Source organism: Capricornis sumatraensis, chromosome 5, assembly GCF_032405125.1.
Source record: "Capricornis sumatraensis isolate serow.1 chromosome 5, serow.2, whole genome shotgun sequence".
NCBI lineage: Eukaryota > Metazoa > Chordata > Mammalia > Artiodactyla > Bovidae > Capricornis > Capricornis sumatraensis.
The window spans coordinates 34,968,753-34,986,368 of NC_091073.1; the positions used below are offsets into that span (position 1 = coordinate 34,968,753).

The 17,616-nt window shown below is 42.4% G+C and overlaps 1 protein-coding gene across 1 annotated transcript in view; it reads left to right on the forward strand.

Moving 5' to 3' along the window:
* Nucleotides 1-3,027: 3,027 nt before the first annotated feature.
* The window catches only part of SP4 (Sp4 transcription factor), a 77,150-nt gene continuing 62,561 nt past the window's right edge, over nt 3,028-17,616 (forward strand). Inside the window, exons 1-2 of the mRNA XM_068973201.1 lie at nt 3,028-3,145; nt 3,650-5,201. Coding sequence (XP_068829302.1) covers nt 3,074-3,145; nt 3,650-5,201 — 1,624 coding nt within the window. The 5' untranslated portion in view covers nt 3,028-3,073. The remainder of the gene's footprint in view (nt 3,146-3,649; nt 5,202-17,616) is intronic.

The following is a 17,616-nucleotide window of genomic DNA, read 5'->3' on the forward strand; positions in this document are numbered from 1 at the left end:
AGGAAAGTCCCCAAGACTGACTCTTAACGCAGGGACTAGAACCAAACCCAGACAACTTTGTCATAGACTATTTCCATATGAGCCCATTCATCTTTCCTAAACATTACTTATTCTCCCCTAAGAGGTCTACATTCCTTCTCCCTTTTCCCTGCTAAGATGACATTTAAGTTTGAATTCTTAAACACTGAGTAAGTATTCATTTTGCTGTTGGGTATCTCACATGTGTACTTGAGGCATACATGTTAATAATACTGTTTTTCTCTTGTTAATCTTTTACTTGGGGCGGGAGTTGTGTCTCAGCTAAGAAAACAAGGGTGGGGGAAAATGATTTTTCTTCCCCTACACGATGTTTCATGAATTACCATTACCACTTATCTATTAGGCACAGAATATTTAGGACACTTTTTAGATCTATACTGAATGGATAAACAATTATTTAACTCATATTTAAAGCCAGTGACATTGCCCCTCTGAGGCAGGTTTTGCAAAGTAAGAAAAACTACAAGGAATGCCCTAATTCATAAGATTACAAAATGTCTTCCTTCATTCATCACGGTGAATTGGGGGAAAAAAGACTGAAGGATAGACGGTGTATCTGTAAATGCGAGAAGCACTTTTGAGCTTTCTAGATTGTATATGGTGGGGGAAAGGCAGGTGATTTAAGGATCTTAGGCTCATTTTTAGGAAGGGGTAGACAATACTATTTAATTTTTTACTCGAATTCTTTGTCTTGTTGCACTGCTGGCTTTGTCATCAGCCAGTGTTGCAATAACTTTAACAAGCAAAGGAAATGCCAGTCAAGTGAAGCACCTGGGACCTCCTCATTCTTGTGACACGTCAGGCCTCAGGCAAGAGACAAAAATGCTCTAGGCTGTGTGTGAAGCCCAGGTAAAGAGGGAGTGGGTGACTGTGAGTCTAGGTATGTAAGGGCGCCTAGTCCCAAGGCCAGTGTTTATATTAGCGATTCACTTCCACCTTTGGTACATTTAATCAGGCATTATTACAATGCATGGCATCATCCTGACTTCAGGACTTTGGAGGAAAGCTGGGTCAGGAGGCTGTTCAAGTTAATTTAACAAGATGCTTTGTGCAGCCAGATACGAATTTCACCTGCCCAGAAGCTTATGCAGAACCGTGACCAGGGCTGACCCAAAGAGCTGCGCTTTTCTTCCACTCGAGAATCTTTTGAGACTCACAGAGAAGTCCGACAACCACGCGGACTATTCGGCAGGACGCAACGCAACCTGAAAGGGCGGGTCATTGCTTTGCTCCAGCAACCAGCCAGAGACAACAAAATGGAAGATCTTTCTCCGAGGGAATGCAGGCCTCGGATCTGACTCGCGGGGCCTGAGTTAGGGAGGTGAGCAAAGAAAGGAAAGGCGAAGGCGCAGCTCCAAGAAGCCCGGTTCATTCAAACCCGGAGGACAGCAAACCCCGCCTCCCCACGCCGCCGCCCGCTCAATCGCCGAGCGCTCCGGGTGTGAGCTCGCCCCGCGGGGAGCGGCTTGGAGCTGAGGAGGCGGCGGCAGAGGTGGTTAGGGCAGCCCTGAGCGGCGGATAGGCCCAGGCAAACAACACCCCTTCCCCCTCCCCCTCGCTCAGTTCAACTCCCACTCGGCCCCGGCCACGCCCTGCTGCCACCGCCCCCTCGGGCAGCTTTCCGCTCCGCGGCCGGGCCTCAGTCGGGGGCGGGAAGGAAGGCGGTGTCTTGGAGGGGCCGTCGCGGCCACCGGAAACTACAAGGGCCGACAGCCTTTGCGGTAGTGCCCCGCCCCACCTCTCCCACCACTCAGCGCGCGTCACCCAGGCGCTCAACCAATGGGGACCGAGCCAGGGAAAAAGGGCGCCCGGGTCCGGATGCGCCTCAGGAAAGCCATGCTCCCTGCGCGGGGGCAGCGGGCAGTTCACCGGTTGTGCCTAGACTTCGGTGGCTCGCGCGCCCCACTGTCCGCTCTTCTCGCTTTTGTTGAATGAGAGCCTTACTTTTTTTCTTTAGTGACAATTTCGAAGGATGCTGGAGCCGGTTTTTGAGGGGAGGGCGCTGGGAAATGAGTAGGGGGCGGGATATCCTGAGACAACAAGTTAGGCTGTATGAAAGGCCTACCGGCAGTGCGCCTGAGCTAGAACGCCGACAGAACAAGCACCAGAAGAGCCACGGAAGGAAAAGAAAAGCTGCTGAAAGAATAACCCCCAGAAAGGGGGTGGAGAGAAGGCGGCCCCAACGCCCCGGCCCCCGGCAGGTCGGCGGCCAATCCGCTGGGGGAAGGGGTGGAGAGTCGGCGGCTCTGGCAGAGAGAGGCCGAGGGGGGTGGGGAATCGGCCCTGCTTGCGCCGCCCTGGCCCCGCCCCTGGCCCGCACCGCCGCCCGCGCCGCGCGCCGCCGCTGTCAATCAAGGGCGAGTCAGCAGGGCTCGGGCGGAGAGAGGAGCTGCTACGCCACAGCCCAGCGGCGGCCATTCGCGGAAAAAGAGGCAGAGCCTGTGCCAGCTACAGCCTCCTCCGAGCCACCGCGGGCGGGCGGGACCGGCCTCTCCTCCCGCCTCGCCCCCACCCCCACCCACCTCTATCCCAGTGTCTCCATCTGAGGGTTTGTCCTGTTAATGCGGGATGAGCGGTACGTATTCTCCACCCCCCTCGGTCTCCTTCACCACCTCCCTCCCTCCCTCCCCAGACCCTGCTCGGTTCTCCCCCCTCCCCCGGGGCCGCTGAGATGCTTTAAGGGGAGGAGGAGAGGGAGGGAGGGAATCAAGGGGAGGGAAGGAGGGTTGTGTTTTGTCTTAATGTCTGAGAGAGAACAACCTTCTGGGTGTTGCTCTGGAGCCGATGGGTCGGGTTTCAAACCACGTTTTGTGATATCCCCCTCCTCCCTTCCCTCCTTCTCCCCCACCCCCTGCCGGTGTGCGTGGATCGCGGGTTTATGGAGATTAATGTTCGGGGGGAGGGGGAGGAGAGGGGAAGGGGAAGACGAATAATAATAATCCTAATAACCTGTTGTCGTGTACGGCGGGGTGGGGGGGGGTTTGTTGCAGATCAGAAGAAGGAGGAGGAGGAGGAGGCGGCACAGGCAGCGGCGATGGCTACAGAAGGAGGGAAAACCTCTGAGCCAGAGAATAACAATAAAAAACCCAAAACCTCAGGCTCCCAGGTAAAGGCAAACATTAAAAAAAAAAAAAAAAGCATCACGAAACGTAAGGGGAAAGAGGGAGTTATGCCCTTTAAATGCCCAGAAGTAAAGACCAGAACAAAAATGTTTATCCACTCAAAGCATGTTTCTGAGAGTGAGGAAGTTAAATTGTAAATTCATACGGATTTCACATGTTTGGGATATCGTGGTTAAAATTCCACCAGGAACTCAGACTGTAAGAGAAAGGTGTGTGTTTTCCCAAGGGCGTTTTGAGTTTAGTAAAATAACACTTCAAGAAAGTTTGTTAGAAATTTCTTATTATATATAGTTTATATTGTGGGACCTGCTTCCTTATTCCTGTATCTTATTGCTTTTGTTAATATTTATATTTCTTCCTTTTCCTGAGTAAGTTCTGAAATGTAGAGCTGTCAAAATAAATAAATAAACCCCTCCCAACTACTGGCCTTCACTAAATCCTCCCACTTTTTTTTCCCCCTCTCCCTTTTACTATCCCATTTTGGGTAGGACTCTCAGCCCTCTCCTCTGGCTTTACTGGCAGCTACTTGCAGCAAAATAGGGACTCCTGGTGAAAATCAAGCAACTGGACAACAACAAATTATTATAGATCCAAGCCAAGGATTGGTGCAACTTCAAAATCAACCACAACAGCTAGAACTGGTAACAACACAACTTGCTGGGAATGCTTGGCAACTTGTTGCCTCCACTCCTCCTGCTTCAAAAGAAAATAACATTTCTCAACCAGCTTCTAGTTCATCTAGTTCTTCCACCAGTAATAATGGGAGTGCATCTCCCACAAAAACTAAATCAGGTAATTCTTCTTCCCCTGGTCAGTTTCAAGTCATACAAGTACAAAATCCAAGTGGTAGTGTACAGTACCAAGTGATTCCACAACTTCAAACAGTAGAAGGTCAACAAATTCAAATCAATCCAACTAGTAGTTCATCTCTACAGGATTTGCAGGGTCAAATTCAGCTTATTTCTGCAGGTAATAATCAAGCTATACTCACAGCCGCTAACAGGACAGCTTCTGGGAATATTCTTGCGCAAAACCTGGCAAATCAGACAGTTCCAGTCCAAATTAGACCTGGTGTTTCAATACCACTGCAGTTACAGACCCTTCCTGGTACTCAGGCTCAAGTTGTAACAACCCTACCAATCAACATTGGAGGAGTGACTTTAGCTTTGCCAGTGATAAACAATGTGGCTGCTGGAGGAGGAGCTGCACAGGTTGGCCAGCCTGCTCCTACTACTGATAGTGGGACTTCCAATGGGAGTCAGTTAGCTTCCACACCGACCACCACCACTGCTGCTGCCAGTATGCCGGAATCTCCCTCCTCCTCCACTACCTGTACAACCACTGCATCAACATCTCTGACCAGCAGTGACACATTAGTGAGCTCAGCAGATACGGGCCAGTATGCAAGCACATCAGCCAGTAGTTCTGAACGCACCATTGAAGATTCTCAGACACCTGCTGCTACAGAGTCTGAAGCCCAGAGCTCCAGCCAGCTTCAGTCTAATGGAATACAGAATACACAGGATCAATCAAATTCTCTTCAGCAGGTGCAAATTGTAGGCCAGCCTATCTTGCAACAGATCCAGATCCAACAGCCTCAGCAACAGATAATTCAAGCTATTCCACCCCAGTCTTTTCAACTCCAGTCAGGGCAGACGATTCAGACCATCCAGCAGCAGCCTTTGCAGAATGTTCAACTTCAAGCAGTAAATCCGACTCAGGTGCTTATCAGGGCTCCAACTTTAACACCTTCAGGGCAAATCAGCTGGCAAACTGTACAAGTTCAGAATATTCAGAGTCTTTCAAATTTGCAAGTTCAGAATGCTGGGTTATCCCAGCAATTAACCATCACCCCAGTGTCTTCAAGTGGTGGCACAACCCTTGCTCAGATTGCTCCTGTGGCTGTTGCTGGTGCCCCAATAACTTTGAATACTGCTCAGCTTGCATCAGTGCCTAACCTTCAGACAGTGAGTGTTGCCAACCTGGGTGCTGCGGGCGTTCAAGTGCAAGGAGTTCCAGTTACAATCACTAGTGTGGCAGGTAAGTTACTATACAGTCTTTCTCTTTAAAGATCCTCTTATACTGTTTTTAGTAACAAGTTACTGCTTTCGTTTGCTGACTCTTAGATTTGATGTAAACCTGTAAGTGAGCAGATGATCATAAAGAAGCTAAAGTACACGGGAATATTAGACTCACTACCATAACTCCATATTCATCAATATGACCCATTTCTGTTTATAGTATTTAGCATTAGGTTTTATGTGTTAAGTTTTCTAAACTTTCTTTTCTGCAGAGCAGACTTTTGGATAAGATTTTTTTTTTTTTTTTTGTAATTTAGAGATCAAATTTGTGTATACTTGAGCTTTTCTGAAAGAACCCTAGTCAAAGTGATGTTTATGTCTTATTTAAGGGAAAGTCGATTTAAAGCTGAAATAATACAGTTACAGATCTGCTGCAGTTTGAATTCTGTTAACTCCTCACGCTTCTGCATCTTGTTGCCCGTGCTTGTGCATTTTATTATACAAAACTAGATGTTCATGCAGTTGAGAGATATGATTTTGAGTTGCAAATTGTTTCATTAACTTTTATGTCCACTTTTCTGCTAAAACCAAGATTTGCTCGGGACTTTCAGTGAATAGTCCCCTATAAAATTACATTTAAAATCTATGGTGGTTAAATTATTTATAGGAGTTTTTAGTGTGAAATTAGTGGAAAGCAATTAAACTATAGACAGTAAAATGTCACTAATTTGAATTTGTTGTAAGGTCATTTTAGAACCGGTATAAAGTAGTTATTTGTTGTGAATGTGAACGTGAAGTCGCTCAGTCGTGTCCGACTCTTTGCGACCCCATGGACTGTAGCCTACCAGGCTCCTCTATCCATGGGATTTTCCAGGCAATAGTACTGGAGTGGATTGCCATTTCCTTCTCCAGGGGATCTTCCCAACCCAGGGATCGAACCCGGGTCTCCCACATCATAGACAGACGCTTTACCATCTGAGCCATGTGAACAGAAATTTTTGAAGTAGTTGGAAAATAAGTCTTATTAAGTGTTTTAATCTTTTGGGATCAGTCTTTTTTCATCTAATGCCTTTTGTTTTCTAGTAATTAAACACTTTTCATTTGATTATGAAAACCTAGTTGTGGTTTTGGTGTCTGATACTTAAGACCTCTTTAGTTAAATTATTTCTGTTTTGAGAATCAGAAATGAATAAACATACCACTTTTGAATAACTTTTCTTGAAACAAGTTGCAGATAAATTATGCTAGGGTTCTTGTTTTACAGTCACTACCTAAAGTAGAATTATATATTTAAAATTTAGCAGTTGTCAAATAGAGCTCTCTGATTCAGGAGAATGGAGGTTACATGTTTTATTTAGATTCCCATTGACTCCAAGCTAGAGCTATCCCAAGAGAATTTTCTGTGACAAGGGAAATGTTCTATGTCTCTCCTATCCAGTATTTAGCCACTAGCCACATGTGGCTATTGAGTATTTACATTATGACTAATGAGATAGAAGAATTTTTAATTTTACTTGATTTTATTTAATTTTAATTTAAATAGTAACACATGACTAGTGGCTTTTATATTGACAGAACAGTAACTAATCACAGAGTGTTTTGAGTGTGGTACGTTTTCCCCTAAAACTATTACAGCACAATTTCATGCCTGTTTCTATGAAGTACAGTCCTCAGCTTCCTTTGTTTCTACTCTTTTTCTGAACATTGACAATACATTATTTCAGAAAAATGCTTTGGGTAGGTCAGAGCAAAGGTTTCAGTTATATTTCATCTTGCCTATTAAGCATATAGTTAGTAAATTATGATTAATTAAGAGAATTGAATAATTTTTAGTTTTGGCTAGAAATGTTCAGTTTTTCTGTTCCCTCATTGATACCAGTTATGACCCAGAGTTTTTTCTTCGCCTCTTGTGAAGGTAAACCAGCATAACTGAGAGTAGGATCTTCTGACCACCTCAGATTCGCTTGCTGTGCTGTGCTTAGTCACTCAGTCGTGTTGACTCTTTGCAACCCCGTGGTCTGTAGCCTGCCAGGTTCCTCTATCCATGGGGATTCTCCAGGCAAGAATACTGAAGTGGGTTGCCATGCCCTCTTCAGGGGATCATTCCCAACCCAGGGATCGAATCCAGGTTTCCTGCATTGCAGGCAGATTCTTTACCATCTGAGCCACCAGGGAAGCCCACTTGAATGATACATTATTGTAAATGCAGAATCTGTTTTCTGAAACTGTAATTTTTACGGAGTATGATCAAGGATTTGGTCAAGGATTTCAAACAAACTTTCCAAGTGGTTGTAAATCTCATTAAAGTTTGAGAACCAGGGATCAAGTTGTCAGCCTTGAACTACTGATAAGGCAAAATATGGAGGAGATGGATTTTGAGCCTAGTTCATAAGTGGCTCAGAGAATAGATTTCTGTGGCAAGTACAATTCATAATTTTTATTCCACAAACATTGACTAGCTATGTGTTGAGCACTCTCAGTAGGTGTGTTAAATCTTGCATTTTCTGGGATAATTTTTTAATTTAAAGAGTTTATGTGATTTGAGGGATACATGTGTATGAGAAAATTTGATCTTTATGTAGTTGGATTTTTTTCTCCTAAAATCAAATATCTTAAATTTTGTTAATTTTTAATAGATATGCTGTGTTGTTCTAAGAAGATAGCCATGCTATGAAGACCAGAAATGTATGCTGATTTCAACAAGTCTGTGCAGTTAATCTGAGTCTCGTTTGCAGATTTTGCTTACTTCCTAGCATAATAGGTGTTTGACAGACGTTTGCTGAATTAAGTTATAAATCGTGATAGAGAAGATAGCAATTTAGAATTGGGAGCGGCACCCTGGAGTGGTTTCATTTTTCATTTTTTCTATAATTTTATTTATTTAGTTTTGACTGCTGGGTCTTCATCGCTGCACGCAGGCCTCTCTGGTTGGGGGTGGGGGGCTGCTCTCCAGTTAGAGTGCTCTGGCTTCTCGTTGCAGTAGCTTCTCTCATCGTGGAGCAGGGGCTCTGGGCTCGCAGACTTCAGTACTGGAGGCCCCTGGGCTCTAGACTGCGGGTGCAGTAGTTGTGCACAGGCTTAGCTGCTCTGTAGTATGTGGGATTCTCGCGGGCCAGGGATTGAACCCGTGTCTCCTACATCGCAGGTTGATTCTTTACTGCTGAACCACCAGGGAAGCCCTGGAGTGGTCTTAATGAAGCTAAGGAATTGGCTGTTTTCATTCGTTTTGACTTTGAGCATTTAAGACATTGAGTGGTACACCAGGTACTTTCCCGGCTCTGGAAGCGGGGAATGAGCAGCAAGGACCTGATCTTCCCTTCTGTAAATGAGTCCTGAAAGTTCAGATTTTTACTTTGTGTTCTCATTTGCTTTTTAGTACTTTTTGATTATTTCATGCCCCTCCCCCCCTCCAGTGGTGGTGTTTAATTTATGGGAAATTTTTGTTCTTAATATTCATAACAGCTATTACCAGGACTTGAAAAAATGATTTAGCTTTGACAGAATGTATTGGCTGGCTCGAGACAAAGGGCTAAGAGTTCTCCACCATCCATCCTGATGTTCTTCAGAAAGTATAGGAAAGGTTCTGGATGATATGGACAGAAAAATTAAAAAAAATATTATTCAAGATAAATCAAATGAAACTAGTATTTGAAGCTGAGGAGCTTCATACTTGATTTTATGAAATAGCAATGTTAATGATATGCTACAGGAAGCCTCTTTCCTTGATAATTATTCAGACTGTGTTTCTGTGATTTGGTCTCAGCTTGAATCCTGAGTTCCAGGTTGAGCATCTAGCTAGTTAGAATTGTAGTGGGAACTAAATACTTGTGCTCTTACTATGAACCGTATTGTTTGTTTCCTTGTTAGAGTTTGGAGTTTCAAGAAGATGAGAAATCCTCTTAAAAAGGTTAATAGCAAATACAATAACTAATCATGGGCTTCTCAGGCTCAGTGGTAATCCGCCTGCCAACGCAGGAGACGTGGGTTCAGTCCTTGGGTTGGGAATATCACCTGAAGAAGGAAATGGCAACCCACTCTAGGCTTCTTGCTTGGGGAATCCCATGCACATAGGAGTCTGGGGCTGCAGTCCATGGGATCGCAGAGTGGAACACAGCTTAGCAACTAAAACAACAGGGAGAACTAGTTATGCTGCTGGCTTTAGAATATCCTTTGTTTTAACTAAGTGAGGATAATGGATGATGTTTTCCTCGAAAAAGAACTACCTGCTTTTGCAGTGTGTTCTGGTAGCCAAAGTGTCCTAGATAAAATGAACTTTAGGAGTTATTTCTCTTTAAAGAATTTAGAACATGTAGGGACCATTGATTAGTTAGTAATTAACTTGCACTGGCCAGCAATTTGATTTATTTTTGGCCCTGATCATATATGGTAATAGATCATGCTTTTGCTTAATAGATGGATATTTCTTTGTCAGTTTTAGTGGAAATTAACATTTCTGTGCAAATTCTTGCATAAAGGTAGTTCAGACATGAAATGTTGCTTGCACTCAAGAACTCTATCTTCCTTAACTTCTTTGGAGATTTAAAATATAAAACCTTGGGATTAACAGAACAGGAATGGAAGAGTCAGTTTTGGTGAAAATAGAGTCATTGTTGGTGAAAACAAGAGGCCAAACAAAACCAGTAGAATCAACTTCTTACACCAAACTTTTTTCCAGAGCTAGTAAAAGTAGAAAATTGACTGGATATTTAATACAAATATGGTTTTCCTCTGCCATATGTTGTATTAGTTTGGATTTCCATAGTAGGCATCTTAAATAAAGTATACACATATGTTATATACATATACACATATGTATATGTACATATACATATATAAACATACATGTATCTATTTGTATGCATATGTCTCCTATGTTTAGTTATTTCATTTTTCAGAGAAGTCATGTTTATTCCTGTAATTTTCTTTTTGTAAAATCTTCCAATACTCTTTGTTATAGATTGGCATTCATTAAGAAACTTACATCTTGTGTCCTGTACAAGTGATTTGGATTCTGAACTACCAAGTTAGTTTTACCCATTATAAGATGTATAGCATGACCTTTAAGATCTGTTGATGATGATGTAATAATATCATTGCCTATTTTTAAGTTTTTCATGGAAGATAAAAAAGTACTCGTGTAGAGCCACATTAATTTTTTAAAAGGGCATCTTTGGGAGGGATTTCAAGATAATAGAGTGAGGGAAAATAGAGTGTTAATCATCTGCTTTTCAAATCTAAATAAGGGAATATACAATAAGTAATACTTAAATATTGGAGCTGGCATAAAAGCAAGTTGAAGAGAAAGAAAAGAAGCTTGATTAAGCAAGAAGATGGGGAAAAGTTGTACAAATAACACAGATTTGCAAATGATAAACTTTTAGCTTGAAATGGTCTTTGAGATTATTGCTTACCAGTTGGCCTTTCGTTATTGCTGTTAAAGTCTATTTATAAAGGAATTTTGTGATTTTACTGTTATAAGTGAAAGCAGAAACATGGGTCAGAGATTTTGCAGTGCTGCGTTGCATACTTTTAGGGATGACGTAGTAAGGATTGACAGTAAAAGGGGCATCCTGGCCTGAAATCAGACCATATCCAGATGTCCATGTGGGGTCTCCTGTACTCTTCTGATCTAGGTATGAGTAAGATTGGATACTCCTTATGTTTGTCATTTTGTTACCTAGTGAATGAGCAAGTTGTGGCAAAGGAAACCTGTTGCTAGCGTAAGTATGTGTGGTGAGATAAAGCTTTACTAAAGCTGTAATTAAGTCAGGCAACCCAAAGGTAACTGAGCATTCTTCGTCCTCCCGCATCCCCTAGTGGTATTTTAGAACAAAAGAGCCTGAAGTTTAGAAAGCTTAAGTGACTTTCTTGTATTTTGTGGCAAAGTGAGGACTAGAATCTTGGCTTCTGCTTGAGTTGTCTTTCTCCTGTATTTCTGCCTTTGTTAACTTTTGCTTGGTAATGAGTAAATGTAGCTGAGGTTTAGGGACCATAAAGGGAGAGAATCCAGCTTGCCTTGTCTTCTTCCCAGATAGACTGTGTCTATTATCCCTGATACTCAGTGTTAATATATTGAATACAGCATTGGTGAAAAACGCAATTTGCTGTCTCTTTGTTGTTGTTTTTAATGGTGAAACCTCAGTAGTAATTTTTTGTCCCTTCTTGAAAGAGCAATTTCAGAACTAAAGAGATTAGTAAATGCTATATGTAGATAAGCAAGTTCTAACTCTCGAATTTTTTTTTTTTTTGAAATGAGATTTGAGGAGGGAAACAATGTTTTCCTAGTATGTGATAGATGCTAGGTATTTATGTTATCTCAGTATATCCCATAGTATCCTTGAGATTATTGTGCTTATTTTACAGATAATCTCACTGAGGTTTACTTATATATGGAATCTAAAAGACAGTACAAATGATGTAGAAAAGAAACTTATGGTGACCAGAGGGTAAAGTGGGGGAAGGATAAATTGGGAGCTTGGAATTGACATATACATACTACTATATATGAAATAGTATATATGAAATAGATAACTGACGAGAACCTGCTGTGTAGCACACAGTCATTGCTTGACCAAACTGGTGTAATAAGGAGAGGCAGAGCTTCTCCATCCACCTGGCTTCTGTTAACCAGTGAGGAAAATGCACTTCCAGTGGAAATGACTAGAGCTATTAAGTCACTCTGAGATATTTATCCAACGTAAGTGAGGAGATAGGGGACGTTTAGTTTCTGTTTGGAAGTCAGTATGGTCCAGACGAATGCTATCCTAAGGTCAGAAGGAACTTTCAGGCTTCATCTCAGGCCGTATCAACAACTTAAAAGTTACACAGCATGGAAAAATTGAGCATGAATAAGCACCTCACTTCTTGAAAACACCCCACACAATAGACATATGAGCTTGATAACTGCCCATAACAGAGTCCTTTAATGAATTATGGAATAGTTGCCTTCTGAATATTGAAAAGAATTCAGAAATCATTGGGAGCCAGTAGGAGTTCGCCAAAGAACTAGGTTCACAGATTCATGCTTTAGAATTTCTGGATGAGTATTCAAAGGAAATAACATCAACACAACGTATCTTGATTTTAGCATTGATAGTCATGATTTCTTTAAAGGCTCATACTTGATTATTATGTGAAAAATGTTGGCTGTGTTCCTCAGTAAAGGTCTCTGGTATTGTGGCATAGGGTTCTATACTTGATACAGTCCTGTTGAACTTTTTTTTTTTTTTCAAATTTCATACCTAAGGATTACCTATTTACTGAATTCAGAGATGAGACAAAGCTAGGGGGTATTGCTAATAGTTATGAAAGGACGTAGAATTGAGATGCCAAGTGATCTTCAGTTCAGTTCAGTTGCTCAGTTGTGTCTGACTTTTTGCAACCCCATGGACTGCAGCACGCCAGGCTTCTCTGTCCATCACCAACTCCTGGCGTTAACTCAAACTCATGTCCATTGAGTCAGTGATGCTATACACTCATCTCATCCTCTGTTGTCCCCTTCTCTTCCTGCCCTCAATCTTTCCCAGCATCAGGGTCTTTCCAAATGAGTCAGTTCTTCACATCAGGTGGCCAAAGTATTGGAGTTTCAGCATCAGTCCTTCCAGTGACTATTCAGGACTGATTTCCTTTAAGATGGTGATCTTACTAGACTAGAATGCTGAACCAGAACTAGCAATGTAAATGTAACAGTTCAGTTCAGTTCAGTTGCTCAGTCGTGTCCAACTCTTTGTGCCCCATGAATCGCAGCATGGCAGGCCTCCCTGTCCATCACCAACTCCCGGAGTTTACCCAAACTCATGTCCATTGAGTTGGTGATGCCATCCAGCCATCTCATCCTCTGTCATCCCCTTCTCCTCCTGCCCCCAATCCCTCCCAGCATCAGGGTCTTTTCCAATGAGAACTCTTGCCATGAGATGGCCAAAGTATTGGAGTTTCAGCTTCAGCATCAATCCTTCCAATGAACACCCAGGACTGGTCTCCTTTAGAATGGACTGGTTGGATCTCCTTACAGTCCAAGGGACTCTCAAGAGTCTTCTCCAACACCACAGTTCAAAAGCATCAATTCTTCAGCACTCAGCTTTCTTCACAGTCCAACTCTCACATCCATACATGACCACTGGAAAAACCATAGCCTTGACTAGACAGACCTTTGTTGACAAAGTAATGTCTCTGCTTTTGAATATGCTATCTAGGTTGGTCATGACTTTCTTTCCAAGGAGTAAGCGTCTTTTAATTTCATGGCTGCAGTCACCATCTGCAGTGATTTTGGAGACCAAAAAAAATAAAAGTCTGACACTGTTTCCCCATCTATTTCCCATGAAGTGATGGGACCAGATGCCATGATCTTCGTTTTCTGAATATTGATTTTTAAGCTAACTTTTTGACTCTCCTCTTTCACTTTCATCAAGAGGCTTTTTAGTTCCTCTTCACTTTCTGCCATAAGGGTGGTGTCATCTGTTTATCTGAGATTATTGATATTTCTCCCAGCAATCTTGATTCCGGCTTGTGCTTCTTCCAGCCCAGTGTTTCTCACGATGTATTCTGCATAGAAGTTAAATAAGCAGGGTGACAATATATAGCCTTGACGTACTTCTTTTCCTATTTGGAACCAGTCTGTTGTTCCATGTCCAGTTCTAACTGTTGCTTCCTGACCTGCATATATGTTTCTCAAGAAGCAGGTCAGGTGGTCTGGTATTCCCATTTCTTGAAGAATTTTCCACAGTTTCTTGTGATCCACACAGTCAAAGGCTTTGGCATAGTCAAGAAAGCAGAAATAGATGTTTTTCTGTAACTCTTACTTTTTCGATGATCCAGCAGATGTCAATTTGATGTCTGGTTCCTCTGCCTTTTCTAAAACCAGCTTGAACATCAGGAAGTTCCCAGTTCACATATTGCTGAAGCCTGGCTTGGAGAATTTTGAGCACTGCTTTACTAGCGTGTGAGATGAGTGCAATTGTGTGGTAGTTAGAGCATTCTTTGGCATTGCCTTTTTATTGGGATTGGAATGAAAACTGACCTTTTCCAGTCCTGTGGCCACTACTGAGTTTTCCAAATTTGCTGGCATATTGAGTGCAGCATCATCTTTCAAAGAATAGCAAGGAGAGATAAAAAAGCCTTCTTCAGTGATCAGTGCAAAGAAATAGAGAAAAACAACAGAATCGGAAAGATTAGATATCTCCTCAAGAAAATTAGAGATACCAAGGGAACATTTCATGCAAAGATGGGCTTGATAAAGGACAGAAATGGTATGGACCTAACAGAAGCACAAGATATTAAGAAGTACACAGAAGAACTGTACAAAAAAGATCTTCACAACCCAGATAATCACGATGGTGTGATCACTCATCTAGAGCCAGACATCCTGGAATGTGAAGTCAAGTGGGCCTTAGAAAGCATCCCAGTGAACAAAGCTAGTGGAGGTGATGGAATTCCAGTTGAGCTGTTTCAAATCCTGGAAGATGATCCTGTGAAAGTGCTGCAGTCAATATGCCAGCACATTTGGAAATGTAACAGTTAGGATCCTCTATTTAAAGTTGACTGTTTGGGGGGCATGATTTTATACCTACAAGGTGGAAAACATGGTGTGGCAGCAGGACGTGTGAAGATGATTTATTGGCTTAACACAAACTAAGAGTGAGTGAAGCTCCTGTAGTCTGTACTTATCAGGCCATATGCAGTATTGTATGCAGGACTGGCTGTGGCACATTAAATGGGACAGTGACGAAATGGCAAGCATGTCAAGAAGGAGTCCCAGGTTGAAAAGTGTGGAAAGCATTTCATACTAACAGTATTCAGAGAGAGGGGGGTTATTATTAAAAGAGAAAGTGTGACACCTTCTTTAGATACGTGAAGAGCGTTTTTAATTGATGAAGTTCTGTTATGTTTTGTCCCTGGCACACCAATAGAATCAGTATATGTATATACACATGCCTGCCTGCAATGTGGGAGACCTGGGTTCCATCCCCTGGTTGGGAAGATCCCCTGGAGAAGGGAAATACCCATTCCAGTATTCCTGCCTGGAGAATTTCATGGACTGTATAGTCCATGGAGTTACAAAGAGTCAGACATGACTGAGTGACTTTCACACATACATACAATCCTGTGTGATAATGGAATAGTTTGTTTCATGAAGTGGTGATCTTCCTAGTGTTAGACGCTGGGTGCCCATCTATCAGAGACCCTAAAATATAGAAGAATTTCCTATATTGTAGAGAAGGTTTGACTAGGTAATCTGTGAGTTTTCTAATTCTAAAATTTAGGATTCTATGAATATTTGAGTTCATAGTCTATTCTGGGTACTTTCATCCAGCATTTGGTGAGAGCTCTCTATAAGTCTTGTTAAGCTTACATGATTGATTAAGTAGGGATTTGGTTGGGGGAGGTCGGGGTTGAGAGTCACATTTACCATTCTTCTTAGTACAAAGGCAGTGTGATTAAGATGATTTCTATTAAGTAATTAATGTAATGCTTTAGTTCATAAATTAATAGATTTCTGTTCTTCATTATTTGTTAGACTTAGTGATTGTGCCCTTAGATGCCATTTTCCTGTTATTTGTACTTCTATTAGGTGACTACCAAAGCATTCGTGTTTTAAACATACACTGAAGTGCCCAACATTGAATTTATAGTTAGGATATTTTATCTCAGTACTTTAACCATAGTCATATATCTGATAATGTCACTTTAGTATGAACAATGGGATTACTTTTTCTTGAGTGGACTTGGAGAGCAGTTGGAAAATCCAGGATCCTGATGTAGTTCAAACTCTGGGAAGCACTTAGAACTTGCAGTCTGTTAATGTGCTCTGTGTAGTAAGCAAACCTAGTAGGTCTTTCTTTTTGGCTTAGAATATTTAGCTCAAAGGTGCTTAAAAACCGTTTGAGGCCCTAGACCCTTTTGAATAGAAAAAGCAATAATTGAGGTAGATGAAGGTTCTCTTTGCCTTAGGTGTGGTAATCAAGTCAGATGTGTTGTTAGTCACTGAGTTGTGTCTGACTCTTCATATCCCCGTGGACTGGAGCCTCTATCCATGGGACTTTCCAGGCAAGAATACTAGAGTGGGTAGCCATTCCCTTCTCCAGGGGAATCTTCCCAAACAAGGGCTAGAGCCCAGGTCTTCCTCATTGCGGGCGGTTTCTTCACCAGCTGAGCCACAAGGAAGGCCCAAGAACACTGGAGGGGTAGCCACTCCCTCTCCAGGGCATCTTCCCAACCAAGTCACGGAGCCCAAGTCTCCCACGCTGCAGGCAGACTCTGCTGTCTGTGCCACCATGGAAGCCCCAGTAAAGTAGAGGTGAAGACTGTCTGGGCTTGACCAGAGGTGTAGTTCAGGGAGTAGGCTTACTGTTACTGCAGATACATGCACTGGGAGGCTTCCTAGATCACAGGTCTGTTGTTCTTTTAGGTGATCATCAGTCATTTGCAGCCAGAAGAGGCACAAGAGAGGCCCAGGAAAAAAGGTTATTATACACACAGGTCCTAGAGAAACAGTCAGTGTGCACTGAGAAAGAGTCACATGGGAGGTGATGTCAAGGAAGCTGGCTCAAACCAGGAGGTGGGGAACAGAGAGGACAAAAACCCATAGACAGATGCCTTTATTGGGGGATCAGCGTGTGAGGGGATTTCATTGGTGTGGTTAAATGTTGCTCAGTCACAGGGGAAGGTAGGGGGGAACCTCATGGCAAGTAGCCACCCTTATCATATTGGTACACCTGACTGCCTGGGTGCGGTGCTCACAGCCTGCTTGTGGGGATGTTCAGGCAGCAGTAGAAAATGATATTTTAAAACATATAATACAACAGAATTGGGAAGTGAACTTTTTTATTGGTGGGCACTACTCTCTGCTAGCTGCTCCATCCAGGGCAAACATGTTATAATTGGAGCATTAATCCTTTTTTTCATTTGTAAAATAGTGTAATTAATTCCTTCCCTTTTTACCTCATAGACTTGCAAAGATCAGATCAGATAAAACGTATAAGAAGGGTTTGGATATTGTAAAGAAAACCGTGTATGTAAGTTGGTAACCTAGTCAAAAACCTGTACATAGCAACTCTCACCCACTAGAAGAGTGTGAGATAGTAAAGTTGGAGAATAAGTAGTTTTCAATATGGATATTAGCTTGAATTAAAGATCAGAAGTAGATAACCAGTGGGAATTTGCTGTATGACTCAGGGACTCAAACTGGAGCTCTGTAATAAACTAGAGGCGTGGGAATGGACGGGAGGTAGAAGGGAGATTCAAGAGGGAGGGGGCATACGTACACCTATGGCTAATTCATACTGGTTTATGACAAATCAAAGCAATATTATAAAGCAGTCTTCAATCAATTAAAAATAAATATTTTTGGAAGATGAGAATTCAAAGAGAGATCTGTATAAAAGGGGTATCTGAAGGCCATGGTGAAGTGCAGCTGAGGATATGGGGAAGGGTGTGTG